Source organism: Chlorocebus sabaeus, chromosome 6 (assembly GCF_047675955.1).
Source record: "Chlorocebus sabaeus isolate Y175 chromosome 6, mChlSab1.0.hap1, whole genome shotgun sequence".
In the NCBI taxonomy this organism is placed as follows: Eukaryota; Metazoa; Chordata; class Mammalia; order Primates; family Cercopithecidae; genus Chlorocebus; species Chlorocebus sabaeus.
The window spans coordinates 46,424,886-46,448,851 of record NC_132909.1 but is presented as its reverse complement, the minus strand read 5'-3'; the positions used below and the strand labels follow the sequence as shown (position 1 = coordinate 46,448,851).

The 23,966-nt window shown below is 50.5% G+C and overlaps 1 protein-coding gene across 1 annotated transcript; it reads right to left on the bottom strand.

Moving 5' to 3' along the window:
• SLC35E1 (solute carrier family 35 member E1) lies at positions 1–22,300 on the bottom strand. Its single transcript, XM_037992465.2, has 6 exons — positions 21,819–22,300; positions 21,385–21,455; positions 17,566–17,703; positions 15,417–15,542; positions 6,080–6,325; positions 1–4,853 (listed from the first exon to the last, which is right to left on the bottom strand). Exons 1-6 carry the CDS (start codon positions 22,237–22,239, stop codon positions 4,623–4,625), a joined length of 1,233 nt encoding a protein of 410 aa, XP_037848393.1. The 5' UTR covers positions 22,240–22,300; the 3' UTR covers positions 1–4,622.
• Positions 22,301–23,966: the final 1,666 nt, after the last annotated feature.

Genomic DNA, 23,966 nt, shown 5'->3' with positions numbered 1-23,966 from the left:
CTGTCAATACACAAAAATGGCTTCAGGCCGGGCACGGTGGCTCACACCTGTAATCCCAGTACTTTGGGAGGCCAAGGCAGGTGGATCACTTCAGCCCAGGAGTTCCAGACCAGCCTGGGCACCACAGAGCCCCATCTCTAAAAATATTTTAAAAATTAGCTGGGTGTGGTAGTGTGCACCTGTCTCAGCTACTTCGGAGGCTGAGGCAGGGGACTGACTTGAGTTTGGGGGTTTGATGCTGCAGTAAGCTATGGCTGTGCCACTGCAGTCCAGCTTGGGCAAAAAAGTGAGACCCTGTCTCTTAAACCCAAAACGTAACAGGCCAGATCGCTTGAGCCCAAACGTTTGAGACTAGCCTGGGCAACAAGGTGAAACTCCATCTTTACAAAAGATACAAAAATCAGCCATGTTTGGTGGCGCGTGCCTGTATTGCAGCTACTTGGGAGGCTGAGGTGGAAAGAACCGTTGAGTCTGGGAGGTTGCGGCTGCTGAGAGCCGGGATTGCGTCACTGCACTCCAGCCTGGGCGACAGAATGACATCCTGTCTCAAAAAACATGAAACATACCAAAAAAAAAAGTTTCATAAGCACAGCTGTCACAACGTTCCTGGACTTCCCATGTTATTCTGTTCAATAAAGTCACGTCATTAATTTAGCTGTGCTCCTATTTTCATTGTATCATCTAATCGATTCACAAATTGCACATCCTTATTTTTGGCTCCGAAGAAAAAACAAAGGTTGCAGTAAGTCTAGACGTGACAACCAACTTGGCTTGCTCTTTCTCCTCCTTCCACATTTTGTTGCTGGGCACACTGAAGACAGGGTCACTCAAAAAGAGACCCTTGCTGACAAATCGGGACCAATTTTGATTCCCTGGAAACCATTTATTTTTGGCAAATGCCAGTGATGAATACACACGTCATTCTCGAAGAAAAGTCTATAGCATTTAAGTCTTGAAAACAGGTGACAATTGAAAAAATAATAATAATATTTTCAGGTCTTTTAATAACTTAATGTTCTGTGTCCTTCAGGCTGTGAGACCTTAAGGTATTGGGGTCTGGTAATGCCCCACCTATAGCAAAGGGCCTGTTGGGTGACATAGGACAAATACACAGCAAAATTCAGAAACTGCAAGTACTTCCTCACTTGAATGGATCTGGCTTGACCCCTTTGTGATTGGGGCTTGACTGTTCCCAGAATGAATGACTTAAAATAAGGTGGTTAAAAATTCTCCTGTGAGTCTTGCCATAGTGAACAAACATGATTCAGAAATGCCTCCTTCTGTAAAATGAAGGAGCTGGGTTGGAGTCAGTGTTACCAGCCAGACCATACCTTGGATGGGTAAAGGAAATTCCCTACCGCAGAGCCCAGCAGCGAGGAGGCTGACAGGAAGGCAGGCCTGCAGATGAAAGCATGCGAGTGGGGCATGTGGTGCGGGCACTGGCTGGGAAACCGGCCTTCCAGAGGTCAATGTCAGTCTGGCTGGGCACGGTGGCTCATGCCTGTCATCCTATCACTTTGGGAGGCCAAGGCAGGCGGAGCATTTGAGGCCAGGAGTTCGAGACCACCCTGGCCAACACGGTGAAACCCTGTCTCTCCTAAAAATACAAAAAATTAGCCATGCCTGTAATCCCAGCTACACAGGAGGCTGAAGCACGAGAATCACTTCAACCTGGGGGATGGAGGTTGTAGTGAGTTGAGATTGCGCCACTGCACTCCAGCCTGGGCAACAGAGCAAGAATCCATCTCGTGGGGGAAGGTGGGGGGTGCGGCAGGGAAAGTGGACCTCCAGGTCTCAGAAATATTTGTCTTTTGATCTGCTGATTTGGTGTAATGTGATTGCCTCATTCACTCCAGTGTACGTACTTGCTGTAAATTTATATACAGAATTAAATAGCCCATTTATTAATTTATAAACCATAATAAAACCAAACAGTCATTTCCCCTCACCAGCAGATCTTGCATCGGAAAAGGAAAATAATATACAAATTTCAGCAACATCAGAGATTTCATGAAGCCTGAATGGAGGTCGAATTAATTTTGGAGTTCGATGACATGTTCAAAGATTCAGGTACTATAATCACAGACAACTCCTGTAATATCTCTCTGCAGTGCAAAATGATCCCTGTTTCTTGTCATTCACCAGTGAGACAAATCCAACTGCAGACTTGACTGCCTTCGGTGAAGGCACGCGGCAAGTTCTTCTGACAAATAGCAGCCTTCACATCTTACACAGCAATTGTCTCAGCTTTGGGACCAAAGTATATACAAAGCAAGCGAACAAGAGACGAAGGAAGAGGGACACTTCTGAGGCCGGTGGTGCGGAAACTCACCACCAAGCAGGGTGGTCCAGGAGTGTCTCAGGTGTCAGCTGACACAACATCTTAAATACAGAATTCCAAATGAAAGAAAAACAACAAAAAGAACAGGAGTCAAGCATAAGCGATGTTAATTCCTCTCTGAACGGGGAAACATTTCACTCGCTGGGAGATAAAAGGTGAACCTCTCATTGGCTGCTCTCTCCCCTCAAGTGCCAGCAAGAAGCTGGCTGTGAAGAAGAAAGAAGGCAGCCATCACCTAAGACCCCACACAGGCCAAGCCGTGGTCCCCTCCATGAGGGCACAGTCCTTGCAAGAAGCCGTAAAAGACAGAGACCACAGCTCGGACCTGAGCACCCAGGGTTACCTCCTGGGGTCTTGTCATATTCCTTATGTTGATTTCTGCCAAGACCCAAACTAATTTTTTTTTTTTTTTTTTGAGACAGAGTCTCACTCTGTCACCAAGGCTGGAGTGCTGTGGTGTGATCTCAGCTCACTGAAACCTCTACCTCCTGGGCTCAAGTGATTCTCCTGCCTCAGCCTCCCAAGTAGCTGGCATTACAGGTGGGTGCCATGATGCCTGGCTAATTCTTGTATTTTTAGTAGAGACGGGGTTTCACCACGTTGGCCAGGCTGGTCTCAAACTCTAGTGATCCGCCGACCTCAGCCTCCCAAAGTGCTGAGATTACAGGCGGGAGCCACCGCGTCTGGCCCCAGACTGACTCTTGACCAAAGAATCTGATTTGGCAAACCAAATCTTCGCGCAGTGTTAGCTCCTCGTCCCCTTACCCAGAACATGATTCAGATCCTAACATAAACACAAAAACAGGTCAGGGAACCAACACACTGTGGTCTCGTCTATTACTATGGAGATAATGTTCATGATTCATTCTGTTTTCAGCAATTGTGACAATTTTGAAGCTTCTCCTGAAGCTTCAAAACACATTATTTCCTACTAAATACCAGAATGTGTCACACAGGCATCACCAGTGGGAACTTTTTTTTTTTTTTTTTTTTTTGAGATGGAGTCTCGCTGTTACCCAGGCTGGAGTGCAGTCTCGGCTCACCACAACCTCCGCCTCCCGGGTTCAAGCGATTTGCCCGCTTCAGCAGCCTGAGTAGCTGGGACTACAGGCGCACAACACCACACCCGGCTAATTTTTGTATTTTTAGTAGAGATGGGGTTTCACTATGTTGGCCAGGCTGGTCTCGAACTCCTGACCTCGTGATCTGCCCATCTTGGCCTCCCAAAGTGCTGGGATGACAGGTGTGAGCCACCGCGTCTGGCCAGGAAACTTTGTTTTTAAACTTTTAGAAACAAAACGGTTTTCAATCCATAAGCCAGTCCTAATGCATCCCATAATGGGGAGCAAGGCAAAAACAGACACACACAACTACAAAATATTCCCTAGAAAAATGCAAGAGCCTCAGAAAATCAAGCTCTCTCTACCAAACAACCTACCAAGTCATCACAGAAGAGGTGAAGACTCTCTCAAAAGACAAGTGCCACAGAAACAGAGCTTGAAATACTGAACATGATTTCTCAAAATCCTTCTCACCACCGCAAGAGAAGCACCCTGCTCTGTCGAGGGAAGAGGCAGAGGAGAGACAGCAGTTTCCCTTGCATCGTGCAGGGCACGGCACCAGGCGGCAGGAACTGGATGCTAACTGCAATCGCTTTTTGCTTTGGAACATTTGCCAGGAACTTGCAAACTGCTAAAGGGATGACCAGGAAACTGGATCCATCTCTGTGCCTGGGGATGTTTTGAATGATTCTCGCAGGCTCCCTGTCTGCTTGGTGACCCTGTTGGTCCTATGTGTATCTGCGCCAGGGAATTAAAGTAGCCAGTCTGACGTTCTCAAGCTCCGTCCTGGACACCCCCACTGCCAGCTCATGGTCTACAGCCACAGTGACCCCAGCTTTTCACACAGGGTCCTGAATGTTAATCTGGAATGCAGACACAAGTGCTCTGAGCTACACTGCTTAGGGAATAATTCCACATGGAAAGGTCCAACGTGGCCAAGATCTCCACAGGGACACGGCCCTCAGATGACAGACTCCAGAAAGAAAGAGCATGAGACACCGGTCTCTGTTTAGGTTTGCCCAGAGCTCATAGCCGTCTGCACTGCAGGCAACGGATCCTGCTGCGGCTCACGGGGGGCCAGGAACCCCAGGTCTTCTGATAGAGACTTATGCACTGTCCCCTCGGCTGGGTTGTACATTCACTGATTGTCAGAAGTTTCTGATACTGCTGTGGGAGCCGGGGAAGGAGTCACAGAACAGTCTGATCCTGTCCTCTGGACTCTACACATCATAGCGGTTCAAACTGTATGAGTTTGGGTAGCTCTGCCGGCTGTACTGGAAGTGGTCTGTTAAGATGTTGTTGCGGCCATACTGATAGTCACCGTGCTGGGGGAAGAGGAGGCCGTTGTGGGGCTTCTCCAGTGGGCTCCGGTGACGCTCCTTGCTGCTCAGGTCTGCTGTGGTGACGGGGAGGAGGTGCTTCCTGGCTTGCTGGTTTGCATCGTACTTGGTCTGTGCCAGAAAGAGAGCAATGAAACAGGACATAAGGAAGAGCTCATAATTCACAGTCAATCAAATGGCTGGCCGTGGTGGCTCACACCTGTAATCTCAGCACTTTGGGAGGCCGAGGCAGGAGGATCACCTGAGCTCAGGAGTTTGAGACCAGCCTGAGCAACATGGCAAAACCCCGTCTCTACTAAAAATACAAAAAATTAACCAGGTGTGGTGGCCCATGCTGTAGTCCCAGCTATTCAGGAGTTCTGAGGAACGAGAATTGCTTGAACCCAGGTGGAGGAGGTTGCAGTGAGCTGGGATCATACCACTGCACTCCAGCCTGGGAGACAGAACAAGACGCCGTCTCAAAAAAAAAAAAAAGGTGAGTTAACCTCCGGGGCCGGCATAAGTCACAGGGCTTGAGCAAGGAAAGCAGACATGAATGGACCAGACCACAATGCGTGGACAGACTCAGGAGGAAAGTCCTTGGCTAGGCGTGGTGGCTCACGCCTGTAATCCCAGTGCTTTGGGAGGCCCAGGCGGGAGGATCACTTGAGACCAGGAGTTGGAGACCAGACTGGGCAAAACAGAGAGACCCCATATCTACATGTGTTAAGAAACAAATGAAGAGGCCAGGCGCAGTGGCTCACGCCTGTAATCCCAACACTTTGGGAGGCCAAGGCAGGTGGATCACCTGAGGTCAGGAGCCTGAGACCAGCCTGGCCAACATGGTAAAACCCCATCTCTATTAAAAACACAAAAATTAGCTGGGTGTGGTGGCAGGCGCCTGTAGTCCCACCTACTCAGGAGGCTGAGGCAGGAGAATTGCTTGAACCCGGGAGATGGAGGTTGCAGTAAGCTGGGATAGAGCGCCACTGCAATCCAGTCTGGGTAACAGAGCGAGACTCCGTCTCAAAAAAAAAAAAAAAAAAAAAGGAAGGCAAGCCCTCTCTGTTGTCTGTTTGCCATCCCATGTACTTAACACTGCACTAAACAGAGCCTTTGAGAGGAGGGAGGGAAATCCCCAGCTGAGACACAGCAGAGTGATTTGAGGACCTCAGGTTGCCTATGCAGGAAAAAGGAAGCCAGGGTGGGATGGGGCTACACCAAGATCATAAACCAGTCAGTGGCAAAGCTTCGACCTACAGCCCCAGCCTCCAGCGCCCGGGAGGCCCTTCCTCTTCTGACATCCTGGGTGCTGAGGGGCCGGCTTCCTTCCCTGCCCAGCCTTCCCCAACTCTCACCTTGTTATAGAGGAAGACCCCCAGGATGGCAGTCATCATGCCCAGGACATTGGTGCTGGTGACTGGGTTGCGCAGCATGATCAGGGACACCGTGATGACCATGATTCTCTTGGTGGCATTGGCTACCGAGTAGCTCAGGGGGCTGACAAGGTTGAGGATGCTGAAGGCGATGACATTCTGGGCAAAGTTACAGAAGCCGCTGACAGCCAGGAGCAGGAGTGTCCAGGGCCACTGGTAGACGTAGGTCTGCAGAGACCGCAAGGCAAAGACAGCACTTCAGTGGGCAGCGGTGACCCCGCCTCCCTGTATCTACCTGGCAGGGTTAGGGGAAGGGATGCGGAGGGGCTCGTCTGGAGCCTCATGGTCCACAGGCAGCCAGCCCAGGTGTGTCACCAAGAGACACTAGGTGCTTTAGGTCCATGACTTCAGCACCTCATGACACCACACAGCACGGGAAATCACCCGCCATCTCTTGCCAAGGAAACAGGTAAAGCCAGGTCCCCAAAGGGTACCAAGCAAGACGTAAGCCAAAGCCTTCCCTGGCAGTGAACAGCCAGGAACTCTGGGTTTAGCAAAGCAGGGGTCTGCTTGTTGGCCACAATGCATTCTACAGGGTGGGAGGTCCTGGGAAGATGGCCCTGAGCCTGCGAAGTACCCAATAATATGAAAGCCATGGGTCTGCACCTATTGCTGTGAGGATGAAACGGAATCATAGCTTTGGAGGTGCTTTACAAGAATCTCAAGCTAAACAAACACAAGAGGTGATGTTATCATCAACAGTTGAGGCCAGGTGCAGTGGCTCACGTCTGTAATCCCAGCACTTTGGGAGGCCGAGGTGAGTGGATCACCTGAGATCAGAAGTTCGAGACCAGCCTGACCAACATAGAAAAACTGTGTCTCTACTAAAAATACAAAATTAGTCGGGTGTGGTGGCGCATGCCTGTTAATTCCAGCTACTCGGTAGGCTGCAGCAGAATCCCTTAAACGTGGGAGGCGGAAGGTCCAGTGAACCGAGATTGCACCATTGCACTCCAGCTTGGACGACATGAGTGAAACTCCGTCTCAAAAAACAAACAAACAAACAAACAAAAAACAGTTTAGGTTGGGCGTGATGGCTCATGCCTGTAATCCTAGCACTCTGGGAGGCTAAGGAAGAAAAATCATTTGAGGGCAGCCTGGGCAACACAGTGAGACCCTGTCTCTACAAAAAAATAAAAAATTAGCCAGGCATGGTGGTGCACACCTGTAGTCCCAGCTACTTGGGACGCTGAGGTGGGAGGATTGCTTGAGCCCAGGAGTTCAAGATTGCAGTGAAATACGGTGGTGCCACAGCACTCCAGCCTAGGCAACAGTGTAAGACACTGTCTCAAAAAAATCCCACAAAACTTTACCATCTGACCCTGAACAAAATGAGGCCATTCTGAATAAGGGATCAAGAAATCACAACTAGCAGACATCAGGGTCATAGAACCCCCCCCGCCCCAATAATCTAGGCTGGTCCCAGGACAGGCAGACAGGTGAGAATCAGGTAGGCACCGCCCTGTAAGCCAAATTCCAGGCCACGCTGACCTTGGCCACAGTAGGACAGAGCTGGCTCAGCCCAGGGCGACTGATTGGCGGCCCCGCTGGAGCTGCAGGATGTCTGCCTGACTCCATCTCCACTGCACTCCAAGAGAGAAGGATCCCATGGTCCTCTCCAACGCAAGGAAGACACGTTTAGGCGACCAGCTCAATGTCAACCAAGTCAAGACTCGAACTCCCAAATGCAAGTCCATTTACCTGTGCCATACACCCTGCAGCTTCTGCAGGCAACCTCACTGGAGGAGTAGCCCCTGTAATATATACGAGCCCACCAGGATGCCTCCATGGTGGGCCAGCCTGTTCTCCCAGGGTCGCTCCCTAAGGTGATTGGGTTAGGACTCCCAAGCTATTTTCTTCCTGCTTGCATAGGTATCTGTCTTCCGGGAAAGGAACCCAACCAATCTGGCTTACAACAAAAAAAGATACATAATAAAATGGACTGATGTGTCCATACGGTGCACAATTCCAGGCATTTTAACAAATGCATCAATTCATGGAACCACCACGACCATCGGGGATTAGGACACTCCTGGGGGGCTTCTCTTTTGTCCTAACCCCCTCCTCCTAAACCTGGCAACCATCCATGTTTTCTGTCATGATCCGTGTGTCTTTGGGACATTGTCACAGAACTAGAATCACAAGGCTCGGAACCTTCGGAGACAGGCTGCTTTCACTCAGTGTAGCATCACTCAGTGTAGCATATCTGCCATTCCTCCAGGTTGTGAGGGACAAGAGTTGGCACCTTTTCACTGCTGAGTAATGTTCCACTGTATGTAACATTCCATGTACTAAAGTTTCTTCTCTCTTTTTTTTTTTGAGATGGAGATTTGCTCTTGTCACCCTGGCTGGAGTGCAATGGTGCAATCTCAGCTCACTGCAACCTCTGCCTCCCGCGTTCAAGTGATTCTCCTGTCTCCACCTCCCGAGCAGCTGGGATAATCACTGCTTTAAAGTCTTTGTCTGATAATCCCAACATTTGTGTCATTGTACTGTTGGCCCGTGTTGTCTTTTCCCAACCACCTGGAATTTCCTGGTTCTTCATAAACTATGTAATTTTGGCTGGAATCCCGGGCATTGAGCATATTATCAAAGTCCGGGTCTTATTCACATCCTATGAAGAATGTTGATTTTTTTTAGCAGGCAATTGATGATGCTGGGTTCAGGCTACAGGCTTGACCAGCCTTCTGTGGGGTCGTGGTTCCAATGTCAGTTATGTTTTCAAAGCCTTTCCAGTGGTATTTCGCTCTGTCCTGAGTCTGTGCTGCCCGTGGTCAGTCTGAAAGCTGAGCGGTGCTCTCTCCCACAGTTCTGTTCTCAGTCTTTGGTATGCAGTTTAGGATCTGATCCTCACAACGTGTGACGCTCAGGGGCGAGCCTGGGATTCTGTCAGCGACTTTATGAGGTCGCTGTCCTCAGCTCCTCCCTCCACACGATCTCCTGAGTACTTTCCAGTTTCCTAGTCCCTCCCTTTCATGGCCCTCCAGTCAGAAAGCTGGGGTTTAATCACCGCACTCGGCTGTTTACTTCCTGTGATTACAGCCCCATTTGAGGGTCAAGCAGTGACAGTATGGAGCGAGAACAAGCTGCAGAAGGGCTCTTCCCATCCTCCGAGGACCATGTTTCCTAAAACTGCAGAGGAAGGGTCCCCTCTCTCAGGGTTTTAGGTGGCTGTGGAACCTGTTGCTGCTGACATAGGATTGTTGGGGGCCTGGGACGCAAGAGATGAAGGCAAAAAAGAAAATAGAAAAAAACCTAACAGACAGCTGGGCATGCCAGCTGGCGCCTGTCATCCCAGCATTTTGGGAGACTGAGGTGGGGAGATGATCTGAGGTCAGGAGTTCGAGACCAGGCTGGCCAACATGGTGAAACCTCATCTCTACTAAAAATACAAAAATTAGCTGGGAGTGGTGGTGCGTGCCTACAATTCCAGCTACTCAGGAAGCTGAGGTGGGAGAATCGCTTGAACCTGGGAGGTGGAGGTTACAGTAAGCTAAGATTGTACCACTGCACTCCAGTCTGGGTGACAGAGCGAGACTCCATCTCAAAACAAAACAAAACAAAACAAAACTGAAAAAAAAAACAAAAATGAGAAAAAGTCTAACAGGCATCCAGGTGTGGTGGCTCGCGCCTGTAATCCTATCTCTTTGGGAGTTGAGGCGGGCAGATCACCTGAGGTCAGGAGTTTAAGACCAGCCTGGTCAACATGGTGAAACCCATCTCTACTTAAAAAAAAAAAAAAAAAAAAAGAAAAAAAAAATACATAAAAATTAGCTGGGCGTGATGGCACGTGCCTGTAATCCCAGCTATATGGGAGGCTGGAGCAGGACAATCTCTTGAACCCTGGAGGCAGAGGTTCCAGTGAGCTGAGATCGCGCCACTGCACTCCAGCCTGGGTAACAGATCAAGACTCCATCTCAAAAAAAAAAAAAAAAAGGAAAAAGCCTAATAGGGGATTTCCTCCATTCTCTCTGAGGGTTAGGAGTCTCCTTTCCCACTCTCCAAACTCCAAACAGAGAACATCTCTGTTCTTATTCAGGGCCTGCATCTACCTTCTGAGCTGCCTCATGTCCAGGCTGAAGACGCAGGAGGAACAAGAATGACGAACTCACCGCTGGCTCCAAGGCACTCTGAATTCTGGTCCTTCCCCGCGGCCATCTGCAGGCTACCATTTACTTCTTGGTTCTCAAGTAGCTGTTTCGTGTATTCTGTCCAAGTTTTGAAACCAGGCCGCCTGCTCCAGAGTCTAGGAATCCCCGCCTGTCTTTTGCCAAGCCATTTGGCAACTGGGCCAGGCATCTCTGGGAACTGCCCACTCCAGCCTTTGATTCTTGGTAGACGGGAGAGCAGCAGATACCAGCTGACATTCTCCCATCTCATCCTCCTCCCGCCTGTTCTGCAGCATGGGACTGCGATGACACTAACTCACCTGCCGTCTGTGTAGTCTACGTGGAAGATGCAAGACAAAGAGGGAACCCAGACATGTGGGAACCCCATCTTCAGACTGCAACATTAGTGAATACGGTGTGTGCCTAGGGCTGCTATTAAAATACACAAAGTCATGCTCATGTTACAAAACATATGGGCCAGGTGTGGTGGCTCACAGCTGTCATCCCAGCACTTTGAGAGGCCAAGGTGGGAGGAAGGCTTGAGGCCAGGAGTTCAAGACCAACCTGGGCAACAGTGGGAGACCCTGTCTCTACAAAAACAAACAAAACAAAACACCACCAAACATAATATACATAGCCTCAAGTAAAAAAAAGGAGGTTACTTAACGCATTACAACAAAAAAAGATAATCACCAGAACAACAATAACAACACAAAATGTCCTAAGTGCAAGAAAAGCAAAGACAAAAGACCACAGCAAAAGCCTGTATGTTCCTGTCCATGTGTGGACACATACATACCCTAATGAGCTGTAACACAGAACAGCAGAGGAACCGGCGGGAAACCCACTGACAATATTACACAGTCCTATGAGAAATGCGAAAGGCCTTCTGTGTCATTATGAAGAGCTCTCCAGGACGATGAGATGAAATGAACAAGGCGCAGAAGAGTTCAGCTCCCCTTCAGTATCCACGGAGGACTGGTTCTAGGTACCCCTGTGGATCCCAACATCTATAGATGTTCAAGTCCCTTTTATAAAATAGTTTAGTATTTGCATGTAATCCATGCACATCCTCCCATTTACTTGAAATCATCGCTAGATTACTTATAATACCTAATGCAAATGCTATACAAATAATTGTTATACTGTATTATTTAAAAATATGTATTATTCTTTATTATGGTATTTTAATTGTTTTTCTACCATATATTCTCAATTCGCAGTTGGTTGAATCCACTAGTGTAGAACCCACAGATATGGACAGATGAGTGTCTATTAATATTTATTTTTGAGACAGGGCCTGGCTCTGTCATGCTGGCTGGGGTGCAGTGGCTCAATCATGGCTCACTGCAGCTTTGACCTTCCTGGGCTCAAGTGATCTTCCCATCTCAGGCTCCCAAGTAGCTGGGACTACAGGCATGTGCCACCATGCCGGGTGAATTTTTGGTTTTGTTTTACATAGAGATGGGGTTTTGCCATGTTGCCCAGGCTGGTCTCAAACTCCTGAGGCTAAAGCAATCTGCCTGCCTCTGCCTTCCAAAATACTGGGATCACGGGTGTGAGGCACTGTGCCTGCCCTGTATATTTAAAAAGCTACTTTTTGGGCTGGGCATGGTCGCTCACGCCTATAATTCCAGTACTTTGGGAGGCTGAAGTGGGTGGATCACCTAACGTCAGGAGTTTGAGACCAGCCTGGCCAAAATGGTGAAACCCCGTCTCTACTAAAAATACAAAAAAAATTAGCTGGGCGTGGTGGTGGCTGTCTGTAGTCCCAGCTACTCGGGAGGCTGAGGCAGGAGAATTGCTTGAATCCGGGAGGCGGAGGCTGCAGTGAGCCGAGATCACACCATTGCGAGCGAAACTCTGGCTCAAAAAATAAAATAAAATAAAATAATAAAATAAAAAGCTACTCTGTGTGTAAGGACAGAGGGTGATTATACATGCAAATTTGCTTGTATTTGCAAAAATATGGAACAGGTGAACCAGGAGCCTAAGAAATGGTATCCATGGTCGGGGAGGGGACAGGGTGGAGGGGACAGGAATCATGGCCAGACTTCTTCATTTTTTTCATTTTTATGAGACACAGTCTCGCTGTGTCACCCAGGTTGGAGCGCAATGTCGTGATCTCAGCTCACTGCAACCTCCGCCTATCTAGTAGCTAGGATTGTAGGTGTACGCCACCATGCCGGCTAATTTTTATATTTTTTCTAGAGATGGGGTTTCCCCATGTTGGCCAGGCTAGTTTCGAACTCCTGGCCTCAAGGGATCCACCCACCTCGGTCTCTGACAGTGCTGGGATTCCAGGTGTGAGCCACTGTACCCAGCCTACAAAGAAATACTAACCTTCTCTCAGCACTCTAGTTCCAGTTGTGCCATGGGAATGTTCACTCTGAAGCGATTATATGAGTGAGTGTACAGTAGAATAACATCAGTGAGTAACTGGGGTAGAATAAGCAACTAAGAAAACGAGGAGAGGAACCAAGCATACCAGCAACAAGAACTAAATACGAAATTCAACGCAGCAAAGATCTGGACTATTCAACTGAAAGTGAAACTAACTGCTAGGAACTCTTTGCTGCTGCCCCAGGTATGTACTTCCTAACTTCTCACAGTAAAGGCTGAACAACAATGACGACCCAGCAGCAAAAAACACCCACGGCGCCTGGATCGTGTCTTTAAACACCGCTCCCCACTAATGGCACCTGGAGCCCTGAAGGAGGGGCTGACTGCAGCTCTGGGATGGGAAGTACACAAGGTGAAGGCGGGCATCCCGCTGGGCGAAACGCTCACCCACAGGGCTATAAGGGCAGGGAACCAATTAGAAGGGCTCCAGTGGCTAAGACAGGGCAATTTTTTTTCATTTTCTTTTTTTTGTTTTGTTTTTAAGATGGAGCCTTGCCCTATCGCCCAGGCTGGAGTATGGTAACGCAATCTCGGCTCACCGCAACCTCCGCCTCCCAGGTTCAAGCGATTCTCCTGCCTCAGCTTCCTGAGTAGCTGGGATTACAGGCAGGCGCCACCATGCCTGGCTAATTTTTGTATTTTCTGTAGCGATGGGGTTTCACCAGGTTGGCCAGGCTGGTCTTGAACTCCTGACCTCAAGTGATCTGCCCACCTCGGCCTCCCAAAGTGCTGAGATTACAGGCTTCAGCCACTGCGCCTGGCCAAGACAGGACAATTTGACTAGGAAAACAAGTAATTCATGCAACTAACAAACATATAAAGTTCACAATGATGCTGGAGAATAAAAGAGAACCCCTTCCCTACCCCCAAACAAACGCTCAACTCTGGTCAACATTTGGAGTAAGCTCCAACTCTCTATCCTGAAAATCAGTCATCAAAAGGAACAGTTAAGCATTAAACTGCCTTTCTCGTACCATACTTCAAGGTAACAAACTAGCCCTGGCAGATGGAAAGTTCTTCATAGAGGAATTACAGCTCATCAATGTGAAAGGAAAGTGAGAAAAGTGAGCCATGGTTTACTGACTGGGAAAATAGAGGTAATATCCACTACTTCAGCAGGTGGAGCCAAGGATTAAAGATAAGAAATGTCACAAATCCAGCTAGACCACATTAAGACCTCAATAAATATTTACTTTTTCTTTCTAACTCGAGTCTGGAAGAATCACACTGGCCTCCTCCGCACTGCAGGCACCTGCATTCATTTATAACATTCTCTGAAGGCAGACCCTGTAGGTGGCAGAAAGATTCAACGTGGAGTAAATGGAAATAGAGACCAGGGAGGAACTGAGCTGCACACAGTTATCCTGTCCTGTCTTGTCTTCTTTTCTTTTTCCTTTCCCTTTTTTCTTTTCTTTTCTTTTCTATTCTTTTTTTCTTTCTTTTTTTTTTTTGAGATGGAGTTTCACTCTTGTGGCCCAGGCTGGACTGCAGTGGTGCAATTGCAGTTGCAATCTCTGCCTCCTGGGTTCAAGCAATTCTCCCACCTCAGCCTCCCAAGTGGCTGGGATTACAGGTGTGCACCACCATGCCTGGCTAATGTTGTATTTTTAGTAGAGACGGGTTTTCACCATATTGGTCAGGCTGGTCTCGAACTCCTGACCTCAAGTGATTCACATACCTTGGCCTCCCAAAGTGCTGGGATTATAGGTGTGAGCCACTACACCTAGGCAGCGCACAATTTTCTTTACTCTTTCTTATTTATTTATTTATTTTTTGAGACAGAGTCTCGCTCTGTCACCCAGGCTGAAGGGCAGTGGCACCATCTCAGCTCACTATAACTGCCACATCCTGGGTTCAAGCGATTCTTCTGCCTCAGCCTCCCGACTAGCTGGGACTACAGGTGCGAGCCACCATGCCTGGCTAATTTTTGTATTTTTGGTAGAGATGGGGTGTCACCATATTGGCCAGGCTGGTCTCAAACTCCTGACCTCATGATCCACCCGCCTCGGCCTCCCAAAGTGCTGGAATTACAGGCATGAGCCACTGTGCTCGACCTTTTTTTTTTTTTTTTTTGGCCAGCGCACAGTTTTCAAAGTTCCAGGGCTGGCAAGGCACAGTGGGCTCACATCTGTACTCCCAGCACTTTGGGAGGCCGAGGCAGATCTCTTAAGACCAGGAGTTCAGGACCAAACTGGGCAACACAGTGAGACCCTGTCTCTCCAAAAACAGTAAAAAAAATGAGCCAGGCATGGTGGTACTTGCCTGTAGTCCCAGTTACTTGGGGGGCTGAGGTGGGAGGATCGCTTGAGCCCCGGGTTGAGGTCAAGGCTGCAGTGAGTCATGATTGTACCACTGCACTCCAGTCCTGGCAACAGAGCAAGGTTCTGTCTCTAAAAATAAACATTTAAATTAAAAAATGAGGAAAAATAAAAAGTCAATGTGCTCTCTGGACCATACTGTCAGGACATGAAAGGGTCACCTTCTCTTCCTTGATGCTACTGGCGCCCACACAGCAGCTATCAGCACCTGGGATCAAGCACACCAGAGAAGGAAACGCATGGAAACCCACTTCCTCGACGGTGTGCACCGCCAGTGTGAGTCATTACAGAGGGCTGACAGCTGAAAGGGCTGGTTGTCAAGTGCCCAGAAAACACCCCAATGTTAACATGCAGCTACAGCTCCTCAGCAAAGCACCTATTTTGGAACTAGCCAAGAAAATGGCGTGTTCTTGGTGCTGTCCAACTCACCAAGTCGCTGCTGACCAGGAAAGCTGAGAGGTCCACCAGAACCCAGGTGGGGATCATAAAGAAGACAGCGTGGCAGCCCAGGATGTTGAGCAGCCGGAGATGGTGGATCCGTGAATCTCGCAAGACCTGGAAAGGGAAAGCCTCTTTAGAGGGTGATTAAAACTATAAGTGGCAAAAAGGGCTCCAGTGACTCAGGCCCCAAACACAGTGGCTGGACATTAACCCTGACATCTAAGCTTGAACACCAAACCTGCAAGTGCATTTGTGAGGACATACACAGCACAGGCCTGAAACAAGCACCATGTTCCACGCATAAACGACTGGGAAAAGAAAACAAAAATAAAGCAGTAACGGTCAGTGCTGGTGAGGACGAAGTGAAGTAGGCACTCTGAAATTCCACTGGTTTGAGGCAAAATTGGTATAACCTTTCTAGAATATGACCAGACAAACTATATTAAGAGTGATAGGCCGGGCGCGGTGGCTCAAGCCTGTAATCCTAGCACTTTGGGAGGCCAAGACGGGCCGATCACGAGGTCAGGAGATCGAAACCATCCTGGCTAACACGGTGAAACCCCATCTCTACTAAAAAAATACAAAAAAACTAGCCAGGCGACGTGGCAGGCGCCTGTAGTCCCAGCTACTCGGGAGGCTGAGGCAGGAGAATGGCATGAACCCGGGAGGCGGAGCTTGCAGTGAGATCACGCCACTCACTCCAGCCTGGGCGACAGAGCAAGACTCTGTCTCAAAAAAAAAAAAAAAAAAAAAAAGAGTGATAAACGTTTCATACCCTCTAACCTGAGAACTGTAAGCCTATCATAATGAAATAACTGAGATAGGAAAACATCACACACATAATTGTATCTACATTACAATGAAAAGTTGGAAATAACTGGTATTTCCAATAGGGAAACTGCATTAACCACGGTACCTGAAAAGTGTGTGATTATCACAGGAGTTAAGAGCAATAATTTTTTTTTTTTTTTTGAGACAGGGTCTCACTATTTGTATTGCCCCGGCTGGTCTCAAACTCCTGGCCTCAAGTGATCCTCCAGCCTTGGCCTCCCAAAGTGCTGGGATTATAGATGTAAGCCACTGCACTAGGCTTCAACAAGTTTTGAAATTTTGTTTTAAATTGAACTCTTCAGCTAGGCCTGGTGGCTAATGCCTGTAATCCCAGTGCTTTGTGAGGCTGAGGTGTGAGGATCACTTGAGCCTCGAAGACTGAGGCTGCAGTACGCTATGATTGTGCCACTGCACTCCAGCCTGGGCGACAGTGAGCTCTGGTCTCAGTAAAAGAGCTTTTCTCTATTTTTTTCTTATTGAGCACATTAACTTTATAATAGAATTTTTTTTTTTTTTTTTTTTTTTTTTTTTTTTTTTTTTTTGAGACGGAGTCTGGCTCTGTCGCCCAGGCTGGAGTGCAGTGACCGGATCTCAGCTCACTGCAAGCTCCGCCTCCCGGGTTTACGCCATTCTCCTGCCTCAGCCTCCCGAGTAGCTGGGACTACAGGCGCCACCACCACGCCCGGCTAGTTTTTTGTATTTTTTAGTAGAGACGGGGTTTCACCGTGTTAGCCAGGATGGTCTCGATCTCCTGACCTCGTGATCCGCCCGTCTCGGCCTCCCAAAGTGCTGGGATTACAGGCTTGAGCCACCGCGCCCGGCCTAGAATTTTTTTTTTTTTTTTTTTTGAGATGGAGACTCACTCTTGCCCAGGTTGGAATGCAGTGGTGCAATCTTAGCTCACTGAAACCCCTGCTTCCTGGGTTCAAGCAATTCTTGTGCCTCAGTGTCTGGAGTAGCTGGGATTACAGGTGCATGCCACAATACCTGGCTAATTTTTGTGTTTTTAATAGAGATGGGGTTTTGCCATGTTGGTCAGGCTGGTGTTGAACTCCTGGCCTCAAGTGGACTGCCCGCCTCGGCCTCCCAAAGTGCTGGGATTATAGGTGTGAGCCACTGTGCCTGGCCAAAAAATCAAAACGATTTAAAAAGCAAAATGACAAACAGAAAATCAGCAGATGGCAATCAAGATTTTACTGCTCCAATAGCAAAGAAATTTCGACTCAGCCTGTTTTTCCAATGCCACCAGCTTGCCGCCCGCACACCCCTGAAACCCCATGCACGTCCGCTGATGGTACCCAAATACCTTTTTGGAGAAAATGTTCTGAAGCGAGAAGCACAGCGTGGCGGCGAGGGCGCTGACGAGCCCCCACATGTCGAAAGACAACTCGGTGACAGTGGCCAGCAGGACGCCGCTGATGATGGGGATGAGTGACAAGTACACCTGCAGGAAGAGGTCATCAAGAAGGGTCCACAGGCCAGACTAGAGCTGGGCCACCCACCACAGAGGCCCGGGGAAAGGCCTCTCCCCTCCCTCAGCAAAGGGATACTACCTAACACTTTGAAAATGGTGTTTGCTATGCCAGTGATGCTCCGGGGGGTGGCTCGGGGGAGGTGGTTATTAGAGCACCAGAGGCAGGGCTTATTTGTGGGTAGCCCTATTCCCATACGGTCAGCCTCATTAAGAGCCTCTGCTTAGGGCCACAGCCCAGGGCTGGTCCTAACTCCACAGATCTATTCAGCTGCCACTGACACACCAGGTTTTTTTTTTTTTTTTTTTTTTTTTTTGAGGCGGAGTGTAGCTCTGTTGCCCAGGCTGGAGTGCAGTGGCCGGATCTCAGCTCACTGCAAGCTCCGCCTCCCGGGTTCACGCCATTCTCCGGCCTCAGCCTCCCGAGTAGCTGGGACTACAGGCGCCCGCCTCCTCGCCCGGCTAGTTTTTTGTATTTTTTAGTAGAGACGGGGTTTCACCGTGTTAACCAGGATGGTCTCGATCTCTTGACCTCGTGATCCGCCCGTCTCGGCCTCCCAAAGTGCTGGGATTACAGGCTTGAGCCACCGCGCCCGGCCGACACACCAGGTTTTGAAGCCCTGATCCTCTGTAAGGCTCCCCCTTCCCTCTTTTTAAAAAATAGTTTTTTTTTGAGACGGACTCTCACTCTGTCACCCAGGCCAGAGTGTAGTGGCACGATCTTGGCTCACTGCAACCTCCGCTTCCTGGGTTCAAGCAATTCTCCTGCCTCAGACTCCCCAGTAGCTGGGATTACAGGCATGTGCCACCATGCCCGGCCAATTTTTTTTGTACTTTTAGTAGAGGTAGGATTTCGCCATGTTGGCCAGGCTAGTCTTGAAGTCCTGACCCACATGATCCATCCACCTCGGACTCCCAAAGTACTGGGATTACAGGTGTGAGCCACCGCACCCAGCTCCCATTTCCTTTTACTTCAGGCTCTTCCAGTATGGTTACTCCTGGCTGGGACACTCCACTGATGCCTTCTCCTCCCGCTGACCTCCTGCCTTCACAAGGAAAGCTTTCTCCAACCCACCTCCACCTTGGGAGGCTTCTGTGCTGTGTTCCCAGGGCCACTGCCTGGGCTTCCCCAGCAGAGAGCTCTCCACCCACTCTTTTTTTTTTTTTTTTTTTTTTGAGACGGAGTCTCACTCTGTCGTCAGGCTGGAGTGCAGTGGTACGATCTCTGGCTCACTGCAACCTCTGCCTCCTAGGTTCAAGTGATTCTCCTGCCTCAGCTTTCCGAGCAGCTGGGACTACAGGTGCCTACCACCATGCCCGGCTAATTTTTGTATTTTTAGTAGAGATGGGTTTTACCATGTTGGCCAGGATGGTCTTGATCTCTTGACCTCGTGATCTGCCCACCTCGGCCTCCAAAAGTGCTGAGATTACAGGCGTGGGCCACCGTGCCCGGCCTCTGCACCCACTCTGTTACATCATCCAGTTCCATTAGTGTACAACCTTAGGGCAGGTCCTTGTTCGCTGCTTTATCTTGGTGCCTAGCACACAGTAGGCACTCAATAGCCGCTAGCTGAATGAACGAGTAGCAAACATAGTGACAGAAAGCCTTCAACAAGGTCTGGCATGCGGGGCTAAACGACTCCCAACTTCCAGGATCCACCGGGATCCATTCCCGCATGTCCAGCTCTTCTGACTCTTGGCTCAACCCTGTCCCACCAAGAACACTCTTCACTTTGGGAGGCCGAGGAGGGCAGATCACTTGAAGTCAGGAGTTTGAGACCAGCCTGGCCAACATGGTGAAACCCTGTCTCTGTTGAAAACACAGAAATTAGCCAGGAGTGATGGTAAGCGCCTGCAATCCCGGCCACTCAGGAGGCTGAGGCAAGAGTTGCTTGAACCCAGGAGGCGGAGCTTGCAGTGAGCTGAGATCCCACCACTGCCCTCCAACCTGGGCAATAGAGCGAGACTCTGCCTCAGAAAAACAAACAAACAAACAAACACTCTTAAGGAGAGGTAGGAGAGGTGGAGATCTTAGGAGGTAGTGGTCATGCCACAGGGAGGGCAGAGTGAGGGCTGTGGACCTGAATTCCAGCTTCCCCAATACGGGGCTGTGGCCCTCAGGCACCTGATTCTCCCCTCTCAGTCCATCTCAGGAAAACCTGAGATCAGGAATGATGACTACCAGCCTTATCTGCCTTGCAGGGCAGGTTCCTAGAAGTTATGACGTCATTATAATTAGTCTGGCTGTCTAACCGGGCCAATTCCCAGTCTTTCCTCACTGTGTGAAGTTTCCGGCTCCTTGCCCAAGCTGGGTACAATGTCCCGTACAACGGGGAAACCTGATAAACACGATGATATCCGGTGATGCAGCTACACACCTCTGGGAAAACTTTGACTTCCCAGGAGCCAAGTCACAGTCTGACATCACCCTGGGGGAGCGGGACTGCAGAGCACACACAGGTCTTGCTGGGACAAAGACAGGAGGGAATTAAAAAAAAAAAAAAAAAATCAGCCATAGGTGGCCCAATTTCTATAAACCAATCCAGGGCACTGCCTCTCTGAGTTACATAAAACACAAGACGTCAGAAACCAACCACTTGGAAAAGAGGCACGGTGTCCAGCATGAAATGGATTCCAGCTGGGACGACAGGCACCCAACTTCCACTTAAGGATACCGGACAAAGCTGTCTCTGGCTAAAGCCATGGCTATTCTTGCCCCAAGCCAGGAAATACCCTGGTTTGGCATCTTGAACAGAATTTGGACTGTGCCCAAAGCATCCTCCTTATGCAGCCCTGAGTCCTGTGTGCTGCTTTCGCTTCTGTTCCCAGACCATCACAACTTCTGGCTGTTTTAATTTCTAAGACTTTGCTGGATTTTGCCAAGATCAAACTCCTTTGATCGTGTCTGGCTTCGGATCCCAGAGGTCCCCTGACAGCTCTCTCTTGTAAAGAAGTGAAAACCTAGCCAAGTGCAGTGGCTCACGCCTGTAATCCCAGCACTCTGGGAGGCTGAGGCAGACTGATCACTTGAGGTCAGGAGTTTGAGACCAGCCTGGCAACATAGTGAAACCCTGTCTCTATTAAAAATACAAAAAAAAAAAAAAAATTAGCCAGGTGTGGTGTTGCATGTCTGTAGTCCCAGCTATTCGGGTGGCTGAGGCAGGATAATTGCCTGAACCTAGGAGGCAGAGGTTGCAGTGAGCTGAGATTGTGTCACTACACTCCAGGATGGGCAACAGAGTAAAACTCCGTCTCAAAAAAAAAAAAGTGTAAACCTATCCGACAGCGTTCTGATCCGTCCCTAGTCCCACTGGAAAGGCCACACATGGGGTGTACGGCCAAAATGTGACCAACCCATTACCTACCAGCAAACCCAGGTAGGGTATGGGAGGAAAATTGTATCTGAAAGGGACAACAGTGTTCCTAAGACCACACAGCAGAAATCACAGAGGTACACATACTCCACACACCATTGCTCACAGCGTGATTCTAGAACTTGAGTAGTAAAAGGCCACTGGAGGCCTCTACACTGACTTCCCTATTTGACAGGAAGCCAGGCAGCCTGCAGACCAGGATCCTGACCACGTCACCAGTTGGCAACAGGGAGGAATCCCCTGGAGCTCCCACCTGCCCAGAGTCCCTGCCCGGGGTTACCTTAGTGCTCTGCTTCTCCTTCATAATGATCCGGGACAGGAGGACCACCCAGATGGGCATGGTGGCCTTGACTGCAAAGAGAGGGAAGGGCACTCAGGGGGCTGCCTGTGTTCCAGGGCCCAACCTGTTCCACCTCCACGGCTGGATGGGAGGGCTTGGCAGCCCCTCAGACCTCTTCATCCCTTCTCTGTCGGTAGGGCTTCCTCCCACCACGGCAGTTGTGGTCTGTCTTGCTTACCTCCCAGCTCTCTTCTCAGCCCCTTTTCTCCCTAAGAACCCTGTGCGTGTCCCTCCCCTACCAAAAGCCTTGGTAGCCCCTCTGCTGACTTCTCAGTCCGGCGGGACGCGCCCCGGGCGGCGCACTCCTTTCCATGCGCCCAAGACCCAAGCTGCGCGCCCCGGCCGCCGCCCCCTAGGCCGGGCGCGGAACCTACCCGTGTGTGCATAAGACACGGGCACCTTCCAGATGCTGACGTGCGCTGACACGGACGCGAAGTACTTGCCGAAGGCGAGCGGCAGCACGTAGCGAGGGTAGAAGCGCGGCGGCAGCAGCGGGCCGGACGACGGATGCGGACTGGGTCCGGGGCCCGAGACGGGCGGCGCGGGGGGCACGCGCCAGGCGCGCAGCAGTGGCGGGAGCCCAGCGCACAGAGCTAGGATGTGGCACAGCGACACGGTCACCGGGAACGGGAAGGCGCTCAGGATCACTTTGTTGACCACGTTGCCGCCAGCGCTCAGCGCGTACCACAACAGGCACAGCGCCGCCACCCGCGCGCCCTCGCGCGCCCCGCTACTGCTGCTTGCTGCTCCCGGGCCCCCCGCGCCAGGGCCCGCGCCCACCGCAGCCGCCGCCATCCTGCCCCAGCGGCCGCCCCTTCCCGCCCGTCCGACGGCCCGACGCCGGGCGGGGGCGGGGCTAGGCGGGGGCGGGCGCTCCGGCCTAAGCCGTTTCCCATTGGTCGCTGCCTCTGTGCGTCATCCCACCGCGCCGGCCGACGCGCTAGCCACCACGTCTTGAGTGCAGGCCCAGTCCGCTGTAGATGCGCTTCCGGCGAGGGCGGAGCCGAGGCCGGAAGCGGAAGAAGGGGACGGAGACCTGGATCCAAGCTGTACCACCTGAGACGTGGGCGGTCCCAGTGACCGGGAGCCAGAACTCGAGCGGAACAGGCGAGCAGGAGCGCGGAGGGCTTTGCAGCGTCGGCGTCTGTGCGTGGGCCAAATATCAGGGCCCCTACCAGGGGTACGTGGGCACCCCCTAACTAGATTCCTGTTGTCTGGCGGCGGCTGACACCGAAGGTAAAAGACCTTTTGGGGAAAGAAACCAGTTGTGAAAAGCTCTTGAGCTAAACTTGCTCTGCAAACTGGGGCGCATGCGCGTGGCCAAACTCTGGCAGTGGGACTATCCCGGAGCACTCGGTCCTTGGAATCATGTTCTGGAAACCACCGCGACGTGCGCAGTTCTCGGGCCTGGCCCTCGTATCATCGCACTGAATCCTAGGAACGCCGTGCGGTAGGTATCACCATTCCCATTTCACAGACCGAAGTCCAGAATGGGGAAGCGACTTGTCTTAGGCTTCCTGGCCACTCTGGGGACCGTGGCCATGGCAGCGTCCTTAGACACCTGTCTCCAAGGCTCGGCAGAAGGGAGAGGTGCCGGGCCCTGACGGCTGATGTCCAAGCACCAGCCGGGATGAACCAGCCCCAGGCCCCAGTGAAGGAAAACAAGACGAGGTTTTCAAGATGATCTTATACTAATTCAAGGACTATAATCTGTTCCTCAAATCGTGTACCTCCAATTTTTTCGAGGAAAGGGTGTTAAAATTCCGTTACAGTGTTGTTTTTTTTTTTTTTTTTTTTTTTTGAGACGGAGTCTCGCTCTGTCGCCCAGGCTGGAGTGCAGTGGCCGGATCTCGGCTCACTGCAAGCTCCACCTCCCGGGTTTACGCCATTCTCCTGCCTCAGCCTCCCGAGTAGCTGGGACTACAGGCGCCCGCCACCTCGCCCGGCTAGTTTTTTAATTTTTTTCGTAGAGACGGGGTTTCACCGGGTTAGCCAGGATGGTCTCGATCTCCTGACCTCGTGATCCGCCAGTCTCGGCCTCCCAAAGTGCTGTGATTACAGGCTTGAGCCACCGCGCCCGGCCCCCGTTACAGTGTTTCTACTTGTTAAATTAGAAGCAGCAACCCGCTGGGTGCGGTGACTCAAGCTTGTAATCCCAGGACTTTGGGAGGCCAAGGCGGGCGGATTGCTTGAGCTCCGGAGTTGGAAATCAGCCTGGGCAACATGGCAAAACCTCGTCTTTGCAAAAAATACAAAAATTAGCCAGGTGTGGTGACGCACGCCTGTGGTCCCCACTACTAGGGAGGCTGAGGTAGGAGGATCGGCTTGAGCCCAGGCCAAGGCTGCAGTGAGCTATGATGGCACCACTGCACTCCAGCCTGGGTGACAGAGCAAGACCCAGTCCCAAAGAAGAGTAGAAAGCAGCAACCCAACTTGGCCCCCCAAATGTTGGAAGGTATCTTTGCTTATCCTTGCATTCTCAAAGGCAGGTAACATTAGTGCCCTAGGCCCTCCTGGATACA